The following is a 19710-nucleotide window of genomic DNA, read 5'->3' as shown; positions in this document are numbered from 1 at the left end:
AAAGGCTTGCAGAGCCAAATTAAAAGTGAGTACCTCTGACTGGGAAAAGGTATCTGAGAAGGACATCTGAAAGCTACATGGTACAGCCACTCAATTCACATTCCTGAGCCTCTTTTTCCAGATGTCTAATTTGGTATGTCAAAGGTTGATTTGTAGAATTCCTGGGCTTCACTACCAACTATGATGGATGGCAATGGATCTCTCCTGCTTCCTTTTCCTAAGATTAGGATAATTCTCCAGAAGTATTATAAACACAAATGAGTATTTTTGAAGCACACAGAGCCTGAGCAGCAACAACAAGCACTGGAGAACCTTTGAGGATGTTAGTCATTTTGTCTTTGAAGCAGGCTTTGAATGCCCAAATCAGGAAGTCTGCTCGCGCTGGCCTAAGGCTACAGAACAAATTATGAGAGAGCCAAGACCTGCTCTTGAGTCATGCCCTGTCCACCCTTTGTACTGAAGAGGGCACAGGAAAAATGAGACATGGTTGGCTGAAGACTATGTTATAAAGTGTACAGACAAATGGGAACAATTTAGGTTTTCATGAGCAACCTTCCTTTTGACACATTCTGACTTTCAGGGCTTAGAGTTCCCTTTTTTTCTGTCTCTGTGTGTGTGTACGTACAGCTTAACTGAAATCAAAGCCTTCAAAAGGAAATGCTTAAATATCTTTAATTACAGCTGTGGCTACCAAAGTTGACTGTTATTAGGAAGAGCTCAGCTGGAGTCCAAACACAGAAAAATTTGTATAAAATAGGTACGAGCTGGAGCTCAGTTTGCTCCTTTAGGTTATGGCAGGGAGGTACCATCTTCAAAGTGCCTGTATGCGAACTAAATTGCATTTATCTATTACATAAAACATCAAAAAGGATCTTTAAAATTACTTAAATGATGCATAAACCTCTCCTAGCACCCTGTTAAGAGCAAATTGCGTTTTCTCTTTTCCTTACAAGGATTTCAATGGGCTGTGGATTAGGCCCTGAAGCTGTATGTACCCAAAAGAAAATTATGTATATTAGTTTATATTGTATATTGAGGATTTATTTTCCTGAGCTATGTTATTTCAGACTCATTTTCTTATTGTCTCCTTATTTACAGTGCCTAAAGTGTTCTCTTCAGCTATTTAGTAAAGGCTTTCTACCCCACACAAGCAAAGTGGTGTTATTAAGGCAATATGGCTACGTCCACCATTTGGCCTTCCTGTTTTGTTTCAACTTATGACATAACATTAAATCCATATCCTATGCAGAGCTGTGAAGTTTAACCTCAAGATCTGCCATTTACTTGTTCAGGAATGAAGTCATAGTGAGAATAGGATAGGATAGGATAGGATAGGATAGGATAGGATAGGATAGGATAGGATAGGATAGGATAGGATAGGATAGGATAGAATTGAATTGAATTGAATTGAATTGAATTGAATTGAATTGAATTGAATTGAATTAACCAGGTTGGAAAAGACCTTTAAGATCATCCAGTCCAACCCATCACCCAACACCATCTAATCAACTAAACCATGGCACCAAGTGCCTCATCCAATCTCTTCTTAAACACCTCCAGTGATGGTGACTCCATCACCTCCATGGGCAGCCCATTCTGTGCTTCAAACACATTATCCTACATCTTTATCTTCATTATCAGACAGTTGGATATTCATGGAACCTTGAATAAGACAGTGAAGAAATGAATATGAACTAAAGTGCTGGTGAAGAAGGTTCACCTGGGGCTATGGCTGAGCTACCAAAAGAACTGTTTTATGCTCAAATGCAGACGTAGCTATACCACCATTAAAATGTCTTACATGATAACCAATATAAATTCCTCTGCTGGCATGCATGGTACCCTTAAAGCAGGACAACTCTGGATATGTAAACTCTAAATGGCCCCAGTTCTAGCTGGAAGAGACACAATTTTTCTCTTAGAAAGAACTGTAATAACCCTGTCCAAGACATTAAACATTAAGCTGCTTTCAAGAAAATCTTATTTTGCTTATTACATAAATGTAAAACAAAGAGAATGTGATTCTCAAGGTACCATCTGCTCATTACCCAAAGGTAAACATTGCAGCATCGTGTACTGACCTCCTGTTCTTTCTTTAACATCTCCATGGCTTCCCGAAACTTCCGTTCCTTCTCCTCTGATTCAGCAATAGTGGCTTGGTTCTGCTCTTCATATGCCATGGCCACAACAGCCAGAATGAGGTTGACCAGATAAAATGAGCCCAGAAAGATGACCAGCATAAAAAAAAGCATGTAGATCTTCCCTGCAGATCTGAGAGTCTGTAAGCACAAAAGTAAAATCCCTAACATTTGTTGAAAATATATATATTTTTTAAATGAAATGAAATGCTTTTACAAAGCAGATCTACAATGGAATGGAATGGAATTGAATTCAGCCTTTGTGATAGTAGAATCCTTTTAATGACAAACAGCAGTCACATTCAAGGAAATTATCTTCTCACCAATACAATTTTTATACCTCAGTCAAAGATTACATGTCTTGCAGTAAAATTAATTTGTAGAGGAATGCTTTCTTTCTTTACCAAGTATCTCCACTGGTTTTCTTTTAGAACAGATAATCTTACAATCCATTGCAGTAAAAGCTTCCCCCACATTGCTCAATCTATTTTTGTCCAGTGGATAGAACCTTCCCAAGCGGGATTCATGCCGTGTCCTCTCAGTTGTTTGCAGTCTGAATCCTCTAGTCAGCAGGGAGAAAAAGATACTTCTAGGGTGCAACTCATCTGAATATTAATCTGACACCTGCCTCAGAATAAGAAGAACCAAATCTTGGGTGTCATTGACTGTATTGCCTGGTTCTTCACCAGGTTTACAGGCATAACTGAAGTCAAGGTAACAGGCTAAGCTTCTATTAGATACACCCCACAGTCAATGATTTGATGCTAGTAACAGAAACCACTGTGCAATATGATCAAGTAATAAAAGGGAGTGATGTTCACCCTCATTTGCCATGACAGTTGCAGCCTTCCAGAGGTGAACATGCAGCACTGAGCCAAGCAAGTGAATGTAGTTTAAAGAATCTTCAATTTCACTGTTCTACATTTTCCTGAAATGAGAGTGAAGATTCAACCGGCTGCTTGTGAAGCATAAATCCTCAATACCTTCAAAGATGTGCACCTCAGTACCTTCAGAGTACTATCTGTCAGTGCTAACACCCTTGAATTCCTCTAGTATGTTCAAGTTTTGGCAACTTTGAGATGCAGAAGTGAATGTTCAGTGGCTTCATGGACAGAATATGCTATACAACATCAAACTATCATCTGTAATTCTTCAGAGTTTAGATACATTTCAGGAAATGTCTGCTAAAATGAGCCATGTACTAGCAGATCACTTTGCACACAAGACTTCAAGCTGAACCTGACTTTGCCTCTGCCAGTTAGGTGTGTGATGAAAAGCTTGCAGCAGACAGAACGTACCAGGTAGTCTTGCCATTTTCTGAATGTTATATGTCACACCAGTCACCAAAAAAGAACATGAAGTGGTGACATGAAGAACTTAAGATCTTACATAGTGAACTTCATTTAAATAGAGGTGAATTACCCATTCAAAGTGCCTTTCTCTCAGTACTAGTTTTCCCCCCTTTACCAGAACATCACTTCCAAGAAATTAATTGTAACAATTGATGGTCCTCTTCCAGAGAACACACAGTCACAGTTTACCTAATAACCAGCAATTCTTTCTCGTCTTTACTTATTGGTGACATAACTGGAACAAGATGGTGTGTTTATTGTACAGATTTTAACAGTGCTTAGCAACTCATACCTGTTGGTAAAGGCGTTCCCAATAATCTTGTGTCATAAGACGGAACAAAGAGAGAAAGGCCCAGCCAAAAGTATCAAAGCTTGTGTAGCCATGGTCAGGGTTTTCCCCAGCCTTCAGACATATATATCCCTCAGGGCATGTGCTGCAAAACGTGAAAGACATGAAATGCATCATAGGCAACTTCAGCATGGAGAAAGTGATTTCCAGGGGAACAGATTGAATGCTCTAGGTTAAGAGCACAGATCTTCAGTGGTAAAACCCTTCACTGGGTAAAAACACAGGAAACAGGTTGATGCTAAAATCACAATACTAAATGTCTCTGCAATCTTAGCTTTTCTCTGGAAGGATAAAAAGGAAATTGGCAACCATAGCTTAAGTTGCAATGATAAATGAACACCTAGCATTTCAGATATTTGGAACACATAAGAGTTAGGCATCTAAGCAGCACTTCAGTGCTTAACTATGATTTCTCTTGTCAGTTATTCCTAACTAAGAATCATAAAGCTGGTGTCTCCTGTTACAGCTGTAGGCAATACTGCGATAGTGACCTTGCTTTTCTGGTTATGTAGTCTGACACTGGCTGGATGACACCAGCATGTGCCATCCGAGCAGCTTCCTGTCTGCTTTCTATGCCTGACCTTGTACTCAACACCCTGCAAAGACTAAAGATTTAACTTAAGAAACCCATCCCTTTGTTATACTCATTGCATAGTCCAGGGTCATGACATTTTTTTCTCTCTCTGCCAGGAAAATGTTTTCCTTCTGTGTCTTGCACATTCACACATTAAATGGTATGTAAATAGCATGAATTTCACTGGCTCTATTTAAACTTTGAGGCTCTTTAGAACTGATTCTCTAGCTTTACAAGCCAGAGGAAAAAAAAATGCTCTCAGTGGTAGTATGTAAGTAATGAATTGCACCATGAAGTGAAACACAAGGTGGAAGACATGCCAGGTCAACAGGTCACCCTCTCTCCCAGAATGGTGTGATATTCTTAGTCAAAAGACCTCACACATCTTGCATTTCACCAGCCACTTTCCAAACAAAAGATGTGCCCCATCAGAAGCTGAAGACACAGAGCAATATGTAAAGGCTTACTGCTGTGTATATCATAGGAAGAGAATATTAGATCAAGGATATTGCCAGCATCCTGGAGCCCTACGGTATTTGGGAATTTGTCAGGTAGGAACTATCTGAAGAAGATGATCTGAGTAGTCCTTGCGGTAATGTCATCTCTCTCTGTTCTCCTTATGCTACAGATAGAGCTGAGCCTGGCAAGATTCAGTGCAAACTCTAGCTGTCACAACCAGGGGTGGCTGGAATAAGAGGGATTGTGAAAGCACTTCACTGGAGACATTGAGGAAGATCAACTTCCAGGCAGTGTTTTGATAACAGAGCAATAACCTCTGTCCTGGCAGATGGCAAGCCTGATGTTCTGCCTGTTAGATGGAGGAATCAAGGTTTGCTGAACTGCCTTCAGTAATATAAATAATGCAAAGTGTTTTTTAAAATGCCACCCAAAGGAAGAAATTGACTCCTGAGAAAGCAGAGTGTGTCTCAGCGTCAATTTAAGGAGGGTTTTTTAAAATACCCTTTTTATACCGATACAAATAAAGTCTCTAATCAGAGGAGAGCAACTCTGGTTTGCGTGCCAAGATGAGAATACACTGCTATAGGTCTCGAAGTTCTACAAATCCATCATGTCAGCCACCAACATTAGACATGCAACAACACTTTAAGAAGCTTAATGTAATATCATTAGTCAAGCACAAATTTTTAAGCGAGTCTGCTTTGAACAGTGGCAAAAGGAGTGCTGAAGCACTGCAAAATGTGTGCAGATCCTTGTTTGCAGTAGTCTTCAGGAAAAAGAAAAGCAGCAAAGAAATAATAATAAAAAGAAAAGAACAGCTGATGTTTAATGAATTAAATGTAACACAGAAGCGAGGCTATAATAAGTGATTCTGTTGCCTTAGGTAGCGTCAAGTTAGTTTATATTGGTTGAGAATTTAGACAATGGTAACTATATCTCACAAGGAAAGGGAAAGAGACACTTCTAATTTTTTCCCCTGTCAGCCTAGAAATGTCTTGTTCTAGATCTTCCCTACTTTGACTATCTATTGTTTCCTAGTTAAAGCCAAATTTGAATAAAAATTGCAGTAATATTACTGAGTTAGAAGAGACTAAAATGCAGAAATCTCAGCTTCCCCCCCCCCAAAAAAAATGCAGATGCACACTGAATCTCTCTTGTATATCCACATCCTTTTCTGAGACAGCCTTTTCCCTAAATCTCTCCCTCAAAGGCAGCATCTGCTGTTCCTCTTTGCAATAGAGGCATGAGATTTCTGCCTCTGATCTGCTGCTGCAGACAGCTTTCAGTGCCTGTGACGTGCTGCTGACACTGTTCAAGAGCTCTGAGAAATGGATCCTCTGGGTTGCCAAGGAGGAAACCCTTTCCACTTGTTTGTGCTAAAACATCATGCCTGGAAGGACAGAAGAATTTTTGTAAAGCTTATTCCTTTTGCCATGAGAAAATGACTGCACTCGAATGCTGTTCTTGTCTGCTTGCAGGTTGGACTCGATGATCTTTGAGGTCTCTTCCAACCTTGGTGATAATGTGAAATTAAGTTACCATGTTAAGAACTGGACAGCCCAATTGCAAGTGGCTCCTTTGAGCTGGTCTCATAGCTTAATGCTCTTACTGATGGCTAAAACATCTGAATACAGTGGTGAAAAACTTGATGGTGATGAGTTTAACGATGAACTTAAATCTAGGCAGGGCAGTCAGTTGGAAATTGAGTTTCATCTAGAAGTTGCCTAAAATCTGATGCAAAATGGAAATTCTGCCATTAACTTCAATATGAGAGAGACTTTCCTCCTACTCTCTTCGCCATTTTGTACAAGAGAGCTTGAAAGAAAGGTGGCATAGGAGAACTGCACTTAGATGCATTTCAGAAGGAATTTCTTGGCACAAGAAGATTAAAGGTTACAAAGTCACATTTGGTTTTACTGCCAGTGCTGCTTCTGGCTCAAAACACTCCATCACAACTGCTTGGAAAGCCCTAGGACATGGAGATGCAACTCCTCTGATTGTGAAAATAAGCAACCATATCTCAGAGGACTATTTGCTGTTTATAGTAGAGTTAATATTTTTCCATGTTTCATTCTGCCTTTGAGTGCCTCTAAAATCTTTTCCACTCAGTAGTAGATTGCTAGTGTCAAAAGATCTGTCTGACTGCAGATCATACACATGGTTCTCTAATATTATGTTCAGTGTAAGAGCATTCAAATAAGATGTCTTTATCATGAAAAGCATGAATTCCAGCTCAAAAATGCTATTAATGTTAGCTCACATCCTTCTTACAGAGACTAGACACTTGAGACAAAATATCCTACTTTTCAACTCCTTATTCTTGCTCACCCTCTTTTGTAGAAGAGATAACCCATGGGGTAAGGGAACGCATTAGAAATGCTGAAAGGAAAGCAAAATGCTGCTTCCCAGAAAAAACACTCTACAGAAATTTAGGTGTAAGACTCTCACATGAGAATATTATTCTGCAACTGACACCATTTCCTCTGATCTTTTATTTTTCAAGGAGTCCCAAGATTTTGCTGAAGCATCTTCTGTGTATAATATTAAGCCTCCCCACACTGTATTTTTCAGCAAATTCTTTAGCTTCTTTTACCTCAGGGAAACATCTCACAGGACTGCACTATGCTCTGATGCGTGGGGATGGGCAACAACAACAAGCTACATAAATACAGCATCCTCCACACACGATCCTTGCAGGATGCTGTTCAATTGATCACAATAAAATTAGTGTCATTGATTCAGAAAAGTTAAAAGCATTGGTCTACCTACCTATCCATCAGCCTCTAATCACCATGGTAAGCTGGCATTGGTACAGGAAATTAAAGAACATAAGAAAGAGCTTTGTTTTGAGTAACACAGATTGGGAATGCCAGAGAGTTGTAGCTGAGGGGCATAACTACACAATGCTCTGTCTCAAGAATTTAACCCAGGCAAGCCAAGTAACCTGCTAATCCAGACGGTAGCGGCCAATAGGGTTGTGAAATGAAAGAAGATCTGTAAAGCAACCATGTGCAGGATTCTAACATTCAGAGGCTGAAAATACAGGGAGGGTTGTCCACATGTTACCAGGAGTTAGCATCAAACAGCTGCTCATAGCAGCTATGACATCCATGAGGGAAAGGCTGCACTTTCAGTTGGTTTAGGTTGCAGAAGCACACTATGAGTTGCTACACCAAATTGCTTATGGAAGAGAAACAATAATGGGAGATAAAGTGCATACCACAGACACACCAAAATTAAAACCCCAAAACCACACTGTGGTAAGGGCTGCCTAGTGTTCCCACTTTAGCTCACAGCTTAAGCCCAAGAATACAGAAACCAATCTGAAATGTTTGTAGCTGACATCTTTGACACATGGTTCATTCCAGAGGAATGAAAACTACCTTGATGAGCAAGATGGGATTTCAAAGTTTGACAGTGAAATCTGCGAGGACAGATAGTGCCCATGGCCTCCAAGGCTTGTTGATATGCACAGTAGAGTTTTCTTTAATTTGCCTGTTTGTGCTAAAGTACTCAGGCCATAAAAGAGACTTAGATCTCCTTTAGGAATCAGGCCTGAGAGTTTTTCTCTGCACATTCCATGTTTTTTTTACTTTCCTTGGTTTGGAGGGAAGAGATCCAGCAGCCATGCAAGCAGTGCATACTGTGCAGTAGTTAGGAAGGAGCAGACAAAGATCCTTAGACTAACAGGTCTATGTCCAACCCCCCAGCCACAGCAGGGCCACAGAATCTAGCGCAGGTCACACATGAATGTATCCAGATGGGTCTTCAAAGTTTCCAGAGAAGGAGACTCCACAACCTCTCTGGAGAGCCTGTTCCAGTGCTCTGTGACCCTCACAGCGAAGAAGTTCCTCCTCATGTTGAGGTGGAACCTCCTTTGCTGCAGTTTATATCCACTGCCCCTTGTCCTATCACAGGATGCAATGGAGAAGAGCCTGTCCCCTCCCTCCTGACACCCAGCCCTCAGATATTTATAAACATCTATTAAATTCCCTCTCAGTCTTCTCTTCTCCAGACTAAAAAGCCCCAGGTCTCTCAGCCTCTCCTCACAAGGTAGTGCTCCAGTCCCTTAATCATCCTTGTAGCCCTCTGCTGGACTCTCTCGAGTCATAGGGCTTCCTCCTTTCCCTCTTTCTTGTTTCTTGAAAGACTAATCACGGTTGGAGGGCTTGACTTAAAATTTCCCATTAATTGCATTTTACGAGCCAACATCTGACTCACAGATGGCATTAGGTAGGTCTGACTAGGAGCCCTCAGCAGCTCTCACTCCTGGCATCTAAAGGATCAGAGAGAATTTTTTAAGTGAAGGGCTCCAATGGTCTGAAAGGCAGGAAGTGCAAGCAAATCCAACCAAATGCAGCAGGGGGAAGAAAATAACTAGAAGAAAAGCTCAGAATAAAGATTGACATCATTCAGGAGCGAAAACTGAAAGAGAAAAGGGAAGGAGATGCCCATGAGCAGGCTTGCTCACAGACTCAGAGCACCCACTGACCTGTGCATGCTACTGACTTGTATCCAGGAAAAATGTTTCAGCCTCCCCCACTGGCTACTTGCTCAAGCAGATGGAAAACCACTGGTTTCAGCTTGAGACATCAGAACCCTCCATGCATGCACACAAGCAGTGAGCGGAAGAAGTCCCTCTGCTGCAGTATGGCTCTTTTAGACTTTAGTGAGCAGCAAGGTAAGCGCAAAGTCATTTCTTCTCACTCAGTCCAGTGGCCAGATGCTGGATCTTCAGTTTAACTCATCAAACAAAACGTAGGGCAATAATTTATCATCATAAACATAATGGTAGATTACTGCTTAATGAAGACTGTAGCCCCTAGTAAGTCTGCTTCTCTCATGTGGCTGATGAGCTTATTACAGCTTTGACTAAGAGATAATATTACCCATCCTTAAGAGTTGAGTGGATTTGGATTTAATCCCTACTGCTGCTGTTTAACCAGAGACATGATCTTCCAAATACACAACTGATCCCTAGGAGTGGGGACTGTTATTGTGCCCATGGCCCCTGCAACCTCTTTCAGGTAACATGTATGTTTTCTGGTTTTTCTCACACCCAAGTGAGAGGATTTCTCACCATGAGTAAACCATCCTCATTTTCCTGTCACTGTATCCAATACAGAGTAGATGCAATTTACATCAAAATCCAGTTAAATCAAGGTATGTGGTACAGCCTGCAGGTTTGTAATAGATGTATTAATATTGCTTACTACTCTGGGGTGTAATTACTCTATTAGCTATGGTAGTTTAAACAACATGCTTCAGTCTTTCCAAAATACCCTTACTTGGGTAACATTTGAAGAAGTCATGTCACTCCACCAGCCCTTCCCAGTAATTAGCCAGCTGTACCCTATCAAACTGAATTTGCTGAGTGTTATGGACACACCAGCTCTACTAGGCACATACCAAAGCTCCCCAGTATCACATTCCTTGTGATACACCCATTGATGCAGCAAGTGAAACAAACATTGCCAGTCCACAACTTGCCTGACGAATTTGACTAGTCCAGAGATCACCTACAACTGGTTGTTTCTCCTGACCTTACTCATTGCTGTGGCTTCCCAGAAGTGCACATGTGCAACTAGGACACCTGAGCACCCTTTTCACCCCACTCATCCATGGACTGCACATCTGAAATGCAAACCTTCCAAGGCAAGGGAGCTCTTCTGGACCCTACTTGTCCAGCATACAACACAACATGGCCTGTATGTGGGAGCTTCTTATATTTAGAAAGCAAGTAATAACAACAACAATGCAGATTTAAACTCAGGCTGCAGTGGTTCTAGTTGCCAACAGCAGAAATAAAGAACCACCTGAGCATACATTATTTATTAGAATAAACTAGAATAAACCTTTATTAGAATAAACCAAACCAGGTTGGAAGAGACCTTCAAGATCATCGTGACCAACCCATCAACCAATCCAACCCACCCAAACAGCTAACCCATGGCACCAAGCACCCCATCAAGTCTCCTCCTGAACACCTTCAATGACGGCAACTCCACCACCTCCCCGTAGTTTCCCAGCACAGCTAGGGTTGTTTCACTGGGCATGTTTGCAGCCAAGGGACTAAGAGCTGTAGGAAAGCATGCTATTTGCCATGTTCGGGTGGACATACACATTGTTGCAGGCTCTCAGCACTGAGCTGTGCAAAGCAGCAGTGGTGGAAGCATCCGAGAGCAGCACTACTCCTTGGTAGGGTGCATGTTTCTTCTCTACACCTTGAGAGATGTAAGAAGCTTTCACAAGGGCCTTTAAATCACCATGTGGAGAATGCATAAAGGCTAAGGAAAGCTACTATAGCTCAGAAAGGTCAAAGTGCTGCATCTCTGTACGTGCTGTAATGAGTACACTGACAGTGAGGTGGCATGGAGAACTTCCCATAAAAAATGTCATCTTCAGTACTCATGGTGACCATGAAAACAAGTATCTGATGCAACTTTATGTGTTGGTATTAATTACCTTAGCAAACTGCCACAACACAAAAGGAAAACAGAGGTTTTCTCTGACTATAGAAAGAGTTAGGACTCAGTCAAAAACTTTAAGGAGTACTACAGCACGTGGTCATTCTCCCATCTGTTATATGCAGTAATCACAGTGACAGCAGAAGTTACCAAACCATACAGAAATTTGCCCCACACTGTACATTTTTTTAATGTACTCTGTTAAGAAAAATCAAGGTCATAGTGAGGATAAAGGTAGCTAAAGTTTCTATAGCAACAGTTACTAGGATGCAGTTGCCAAAGGTGCTTTCTTGTTGCATCCTGAAGTAGCTTTACTGGCTGCTTTTCCTTCCTGTTCACTAGTCTCTTTGGTAATATCAGTACAGACATGATGCAAATGTGCTTTCATTGTCAGCACGCTCTCGAAGACTATTCCTGCCCATGAGCTGAATGTACAGGATATGTTATGTGAAAGAGGAAAAAAAAAAACCCTCTAAGCAGTCTGACCTTGAGATCCAAAGGGGACACAAACTGACTTAAAACATGCACACTTTTCTGAAAAGCCAGCTCCCTGTTGTAGTTGCAAGTGAAAAAGTGAAAAGAACAAAGACAAATTTCTCTTTTCTCTGTCTGTCAGTTTACTTTGCACATCAACAGCATCTTGTCTGTTTCTCCTAATGGACAAATTTCCATGCTGTTTCGATTGCTTTTCCAAACCTTCAGGCAGAAAGGGAACAAAAAGCAGCAGTCTAAGAACAGCCAAAAAAAAAAACCAACATAAAAATGTTCCTGTGAAATTACAAGAAGATAAAAGTGGAAATGCTTTAGAGCTGAAATGTATCTTCCTTTCTCATGGATAGACACTTCCAAGCCACTGCAGCCCACGTAAGTCTTCACGCTGTGGGGGAGCGTGGGACTCTGCAGTACTGGTCATCTCATCAAAAGGACTGGTTAATAGTCATGGGGAAGGAGCAAGCCATAATTGCTTGCATGAAGCAGGTTGGTGCAGCCTGACACAAAACGGTCCTGACATCTCCCTGGCTGGCAGACTGGGTCTGATGATCGCAGCAGGGCAATGCCCGGTAAAGGCACTGCTGATGTGCTGCAGCCAGATGCCATACTGGAGCTGAAGCTGGGGTTAGGACTGTATCTCCTCCTGAAAGCAGTGCCCTTGGAGACTCCCTCCCTTCTCATCTGGTATTGGACAACTCCCATTGCCTGGGGCCAGGCACTAAGTGTTGGGGTTTGGCCTTGCAGTAGGTCCCTGAGCACACCCTAAAGCGCTGCGTCCAGCTACACCTCTTCCCTTTGGCAATATCACCATAAACAGTCATCTGTGAATATGTGGTAATTTTGTCCTCAGGGGCCACTTTCTACACAGCAGGTCAGAAGCCTTCAAAAGGCCCATGATGTCTGATTAGAGGCAGTGTACAGCACTGCTTGCTGTCATCTGCTGTTCTGTAGCCCTTGCAAAACACGGTCCACTTGAAGCTAAGACTAGTTTTCACCATTTGATCATTGCACTAGATCCTTACTGGATCTTCCCCCAAGGGCTAAAACAAGGTGTTCAAAACTGGGTAAGCTACAAACTGGGAATTCAACTGAAAAGCAAATGTAGAGAATTTGTAAGCCCTTTGAAAATTGGACAATCAGAGCTTTCTCCATTTGTTTTTAATCAAATTGAAGAGAAGAAGCTGAAATTGCCATGAGAATCATCTTGGACAAATCCAAAAGAACAGTCCAATTTAACCCTGAAACACATCTACAAACATAAATAATTCTGCAAGCACACTTCTTTGGTGGTGTTGTTGCTGCTGTTGTTAAAAGCAGCCTTGCTGTTAGCACTGCTTCCAGTGTCTGGGCAATCTGTGACACACATCTCAGAGCAGAGGACATTTCCATTAACGCAGCACTCTGAATGTGCTTGTTGTGAAACACCCAGCACTTGTCACCAGCATTCACTTTGAGCCATAGAACATCTTTGATCACAATCATTTGATTTTTCTCTCTTCTCCAAACATTGTTTCTTTTTTTCCATTGAACCCATTGTTCCTTGTAAATACAAAGAACATTATTTCAGTACATCAAGGGGGGAAAGTGCAGTTGGATAAACAAACTGAAAAACAACACAAAACTTTTGTGTAATTAAATGGGGAGAAAAACTAATTTTGGGGTATCCTGAAGAAAGTTTCTGGGGCATCACATAGAATCATAGAATCAGTCAGGGTTGGAAGGGACCACAAGGATCATCTAGTTCCAACCCCCCTGCCATGGGCAGGGACACCCCACACTAGATCAGGCTGGCCAGAGCCTCATCTAGCCTGGGCTTAAACACCTCCAGGGATGGGGCCTCAACCACCTCCCTGGACAATCCATTCCAGGGCTTCACCACTCTCACGGTGAAGAACTTCTTCCTCACGTCCAGCCTGAATCTCCCCACCTCCAGCTTCATTCCATTCCCCCTAGTCCTATCACTACCTGATATCCTGAGAAGTCCCTCCCCAGCCTTCTTGTAAGCCCCCTTCAGATACTGGAAGGCCACAATTAGGTCACCTCAGAGCCTTCTCTTCTCCAGACTGAACAGCCCCAACTCCTTCAGTCTGTCCTCATAGGAGAGGTGCTCCAGCCCTCTGCTCATCCTCGTGGCCCTTCTCTGGACACCTTCCAGCATGTCCATATCCCTCTTGTAATAGGGGCTCCAGAACTGGAGGCAGTACTACAGATGAGGTCTCACCAGAGCTGAGTAGAGGGGGAGAATCACCTCCCTTGACCTGCTGGCCATATTTCTCTTGATGCAGCCCAGGATCTGATTGGCTTTCTGGGCTGCAAGTGCACATTGAGAGCTCATGTTGAGCTTCTCATCCACCAGCACCCCCAAGTCCCTCTTCTCAGGGCTGCCTTCCAGCCAGTCACTGCCCAGCCTGTATTTGTGCCTGGGATTGCTTCGACCCAGATGCAGGACCCTGCACTTGCTCTTGTTGAACCTGGGAAATCCCAGGCAGGTTGCTCCTTGTGCAACTAAGACATATGCCATCTCCCTGGCATTCCTCCCATGTCTCTGCAGCATGGTTTTTAAAGTAGCTTCTGAGGTTGCTTGAGTGTGCACCTAAAAACATCAACAAATGTTTTTATTTCCATCTGCCATGTAAAGTACTAGAGACACTGCTGCTGCTGAGTGACATACACCTATTCAAATCCCTTCTGAACTAGAATCAATATTAGCTAGATCCATTACCTCCTGCTTTATTAGCAGTTTGGGTGCTTGTTCAGAAAACAGTCCCTCTTAGTAATGTAATAAAGCCCCCAACTTGGAGATAATTAGGTTGTCTGCAATATAGCATCCACCGATGATCATTTCCCGGCTGATTTTGGCCTGCTTCTCCAGCTCCATCACTACAAACTCTTACATCAGACCATCTGAGTCTCATCACCTAATAATTGCCATAGTAAACATATTTATATATTTTTTTTTACTCTTCTATAATAACAGCAACCAGCCAAACCTCAGAGTGTCATTAACATGCTTTTAAAAATGCACTTAAAAGGCTTTGTCAATTACCTCGAGATTTAGTATCTTGGCCACAACACAGATATCCCTCATTCTAACAACAAATCCTTCCAGGAGTACACATGTGATACTGCCCTTCCCTCTGTCTCCTTTGGGTCCTCAAAGGAGGCTAATAAATTGAGTTCAAATTGGGAGCAGAAGCAAGTTCTACACATGCTATAAACACTCAGACATGGATTTTCGAGCTGTTTTTACCCTGCCCCTATTTCCTGATGCCTTGATGGGTTCCCAACTTATTGCCCTCTACAACTACCTGAAAGGTGGTTGTAGCCAGGAAGGGGTTGGTCTCTTCTCTTAGGCAACCAGCACCAGAACAAGGGGACACAGTCTCAAGCTGCGTGAGGGGAGGTTTAGACTCAAGGTGAGGAGAAAGTTCTTCACCGAGCGAGTCGTTCGTCATTGGAATGTGCTGCCCAGGGAGGTGGTGGAGTCACCGTCCCTGGAGGTGTTCAAGAGGGGACTGGACGTGGCACTTGGACTTGTTGAATGACATCCCGTTGGACTCTGCCTATCTGTCCAGACGGTCAAGATCCCTCTGGAGAGCTCTTCTACCCTCTAACTGATCAACACCTGCTCCCAACTTGGTATCATCTGCAAATTTACTGATGACTGACTCAACCTCCTCATCCAGATTGTCAACGAAGATATTAAACAGGATGAAACAACACTTGCTAGTACTGAGCTAAAAGGAACAGTGCAAGTAGAAATAATTATTCCCCCTTTTTCAGGCATTTAAAATAAAATCTTACCCAGTGATATTACCTAACTAAAGCAGCAAGAGGTTGAAGAAGAAAGGACTGATGCATAAAGGGAAAGTGGATTTCCCTTAATTGCACAAACACTGATAGTTTTGATGTATTTATCAAATCAAGCACAAAAACTCTGGGTGTGCAGGTGGCATTTTCTTCCTTTTGCACATGAAAGCTGGACGTTCTCCCTTGGCTGATTCAGGCTGTGACTCTCTCATGGGCATAATGTCTCCATTGGAGGTTTTCTCCAGTCATGGCTTTTTGCTTACACATGGCAATTTATTGATTTTCTAGGGAAGGAAATAAGGGTGGTTTTGCTAGTATGCCTTGCTGGAATCCAACTTTTAAATCCCTACTGGCTACTAACATATAGATACTCTAAGGATATTGGATTGGTATTTAACTTCCCACCATTTGGACATTTCCAAAGCAGTAGTCCTTAGACTATGTCTTACAAAGTACCTAAAATTGTTTCAACACTGCTCATGACTGTAGCAGTCTCTCAGCACCATGGATCAGGCTCTGGCCAGCCTGATCTAGTGTGAGGTGTCCCTGCCTATGGCAGAGGGGTTGGAACTGGATGATCCCTGTGGTCCCTTCCAACCCTGACTGATTCTGTGATTCTATGATCAGGTCATCAGAGAGAACAGTGCCTAATATTTCAAAATAGCACTGCTTTGCAGAACATGTTTTTTTTGCTCAACATTATTGCCTGTTGGTTAGCAAAGGCTGAAGTCCACCAGCATAAGTAGATTGCCAAATCCTGGGATCCCCAGGAAGCATCCCAACAGTCTTGGAATGCAGCCTGAAACTTGATAAATGCAGTGTACTACAATCAACAAAGTACTTAATTAATGAATGCTGACATTGTACCTTCCACGGAACAAACAAAGAGGAAAGCAGGGCCCTCTGCCCAAGGAGTTTACAATCTAAATTAGACTGGCAGTACAGATCAGACACACAAGACATGCAGAGCGAAGGCTGACATTTCAACTTTTGCTTTGTCTTATGTGAATACAGATATAGACAGTGGCAGCAGAGGGTAAAACATGTCTCTCCAGGACCCCATGGCTTTTCTTGCCCTCTTGTCCCCATTGAAATTTAGATTTTGTCCTTGGATTGTCTCTATGTGCATATATGCCTTTTAAAATATTAAGTTCTTCCTAATTTAAACTCTTATTTCTTTTCAGTCTTCCACATTTACTTCTACCAACTCAAAACATCTCCTTACACAAGCAGATCATCCACCTCCCTGGTTCAAATACTCACACATATTTAGATCAAAAGCTCATCCATGCTAACATTTAAGGTCTTTTCTTCTTTTTCTTACAAGTAATAACACCCTACCATCTTTTCATGTCTTATAGTCTCAGCCTACACAAGATCCCATCTCTCTCCATCCCATCTGAACTCTCCCATTTCCATCAAGATCAGAAGAACTTGTCAAATAAAATCGCAGTCTCAGACAATGTGCTTAGACCCTGAGGACTGGATGCAGGAGGAACCATTACCATCTACAGATGGTAGGGATCTGAATAAAGTGCTTTATGCACACTGAGTTACTAAACCACAGGAATTAGTCTGAACCTCTTCACTCTCTAAGAAAAAGAAAGATGCATGGCCTATAAACATATGTACCAATGTAAATCACAACTCAGAAGCGAGTATCTTCTCACCTCCACTGCATGCTATTTGGGGAACTAGCATTTGTTGATTTGTTTACCTTCCTTTGCCAAAAGCCAGAATTCATTATCAGTCTAAATCCCTCCAGCTTTTCTGTTTCAGTTCCTGTTTCTTTTCCTTTAAAATACTCCCCACTCAGCCAAAATGCTACTTAGTTTTCACTGGTTTTCTTACTGAGAAATTTAAACATATTGAAAAAGAACTGTAATAAGGCCCCTAAAGATTTGAGACCCGAACAAGTGACACACACAAACTTCTCTTCCCTGCAGATCAGAAAATTGTATTACTATGCACAATATTGCCATTATCCTCTCTCCTGTTATGACTAACAGAAGGGAGTTGAAATACCTACTTTAGGCTGGTGAGAAGTGGACAGAGCTGAAGGAAAAGAAAGCAAAAAACCTTGCCACAAAAGAGGAGATATTTTTAAAGCACTTACCCAGCATCAGTGCTATTGCCACACAGTAACACATCTTCTGTACCATTTTTTATGAAGTAGTTCACTGCAACAGAAATAGAGAAATGGTATTTTAACAAGTAAATTCTGGGAATGATAACAAATATCATCCATCAACCAGCATATTCAGTTGGGACAGGCATTGAGAGATGAATGGTATGCTTTTGCTTTGTTTTGCTAATTTTAGCTTTTACCAATGGTAAAAAACAAATCTATTTATTTTGTTTTTTTCAAAGCTCTTTAAGCATTTGCTGTTTGTATTCCAAATTTGACCAGTTTAATAAGGTGGCAGCAGGGCTGTGGGCAAGGTTTGTAGGAATCTTCATCCAGCCATGTTGCTGGCTGTTCTGAGCACATTGTTACTGAAGTCAGTCCAGCACTGTGTAGTGAAACGAAATCATAAGCTTGCCTGTAATTTTTCAGACTCTACACTGATAAGGCACATATTAACTGAGGTTTGTGAGAGGAATCCCTGACTCATAGGTTAAAAATGTAATCAGCTATAAGTCAAAATGCAAAAATATTAACAAAGCAGCCCACTCCCCCAGTCTGGTGGATTCGGCTCAGCATAGAAAACCCACGGTATGAAGTAAAAGAGACAGAAAAATGCATCCTGTTAAAGATTAAACAAACAAGGAAGTATTCATAAAGACAAATACTTAATCAATGTAGTCATCTGCAATGGCAATGGAGAGAGACAGACACTTCTCAAGGGAGACTCAGAGGAGCAAGCTAAATTTAAGTGCTCTGGATCATTCCTTGGGTTGACTATCAATGAGGCTTAAGGAAATTAACATTCCCAGGCTAATGAGAGCCTTTGTGTACACACTATCTTCAGCCAACAATGGTGAACATTCAGAGAAACAGAACAGGAGGCCAACTTCTTCTCAAAAGACTGAGCAAAATCAGTTGTCCAGAGCAAGTCTGAAGAAAAGGAGATGTTCTAAGGAGCATGTCTAAAACCTGAATGGTGGCATGAAAGGACAGATAAAAGCACTGAACTTGAAACATAATAAATGCAAAAGACAGGCCATCAGCTGACCGATGGAGAGTAGATAATCTGGTGTGCTTTGCTGCAATAAATAGGATGCAATCCTTTGTTGACATAAGATGTGATGGTGGTTACCTTATGCAGCATGTGTTTGTGAGCAGAGGGGCCTCTACAGATGATGCTCAGAACAGGTTCTCCATTCTAGGCTAACCCTCTGCTGTGAAATGTTTTAAAAATCGAGTGACAGCTTATCCAGGCAGGCTATGCAGAGAATACTCAATGGCTCAAGCCACCAAACAGATGTGCTGTGGCTTTCTCAATAAGCTGTGAGCACTGGAAAAGCCTTGCCCTGCTGCATGCCAAGAGGGAATTATTGCCCGTGAGCTTGTGGTTACGAGGGCATGTGATGGTGTTTGCAAGCTATCAGAGCACATATCCTGCTCAAACTGCATGTTTTTCCACTCTGTATTCCATGAGGGCTTTCTATAGAAACTTCTTGACTGACAGTGACACCCAGGTGTTCAATATGGTTAAGGATCTGTGATCCATCACCACAGGAAGGGAAAGGACACCATGGCTTCCAGCTACTTTCACCCTCCACTTCTGCTGGTGAAAGATTCCTGCTGTTCTCAGAACAGATATATCTTACTTTGGTTACATAGAGTTAGGGACACAAACCCTATCAGACACAGGGGTACAAAGGGAATATGGCACAACCTTGGCATATTGCAGAGGTTCTGCACCTTTTTAAGGAGTGGTATCAGGACACGGGGATTGCAGCTTTTCATACTGCAAATGCTAAGACCAGGATAACCACAGCTCTGTCACTCTGTCTTGATTGCTTTCTTTGAGGGATGATTGAAGCTGTGGAGCACAGTGCTGGTTAGAGAGCAAACCAACATCTTCCGGTCAGACAAATCAAGAGATGAAAACAGAAGAAAGGA

At 42.0% G+C, this 19710-nt stretch overlaps 1 protein-coding gene across 2 annotated transcripts in view; it reads right to left on the bottom strand.

Moving 5' to 3' along the window:
* The window catches only part of LOC137444863 (sodium channel protein type 5 subunit alpha-like), a 227243-nt gene that overhangs the window by 125322 nt on the left and 82211 nt on the right, over positions 1–19710 (bottom strand). For both annotated transcript variants that reach the window (XM_068145943.1, XM_068145942.1), the window contains exons 8-10: positions 17758–17821; positions 3783–3924; positions 2082–2279 (exon numbers count right to left, since the gene is read on the bottom strand). In XM_068145943.1, coding sequence (XP_068002044.1) covers positions 2082–2279; positions 3783–3924; positions 17758–17821 — 404 coding nt within the window. The remainder of the gene's footprint in view (positions 1–2081; positions 2280–3782; positions 3925–17757; positions 17822–19710) is intronic.

Source organism: Melanerpes formicivorus, unplaced genomic scaffold (genome assembly GCF_026170545.1).
Source record: "Melanerpes formicivorus ecotype bairdi unplaced genomic scaffold, bMelFor1.0.p_v2 SCAF_13, whole genome shotgun sequence".
Taxonomy (NCBI): domain Eukaryota; kingdom Metazoa; phylum Chordata; class Aves; order Piciformes; family Picidae; genus Melanerpes; species Melanerpes formicivorus.
This window is presented reverse-complemented; position numbering and strand designations above follow the sequence as displayed.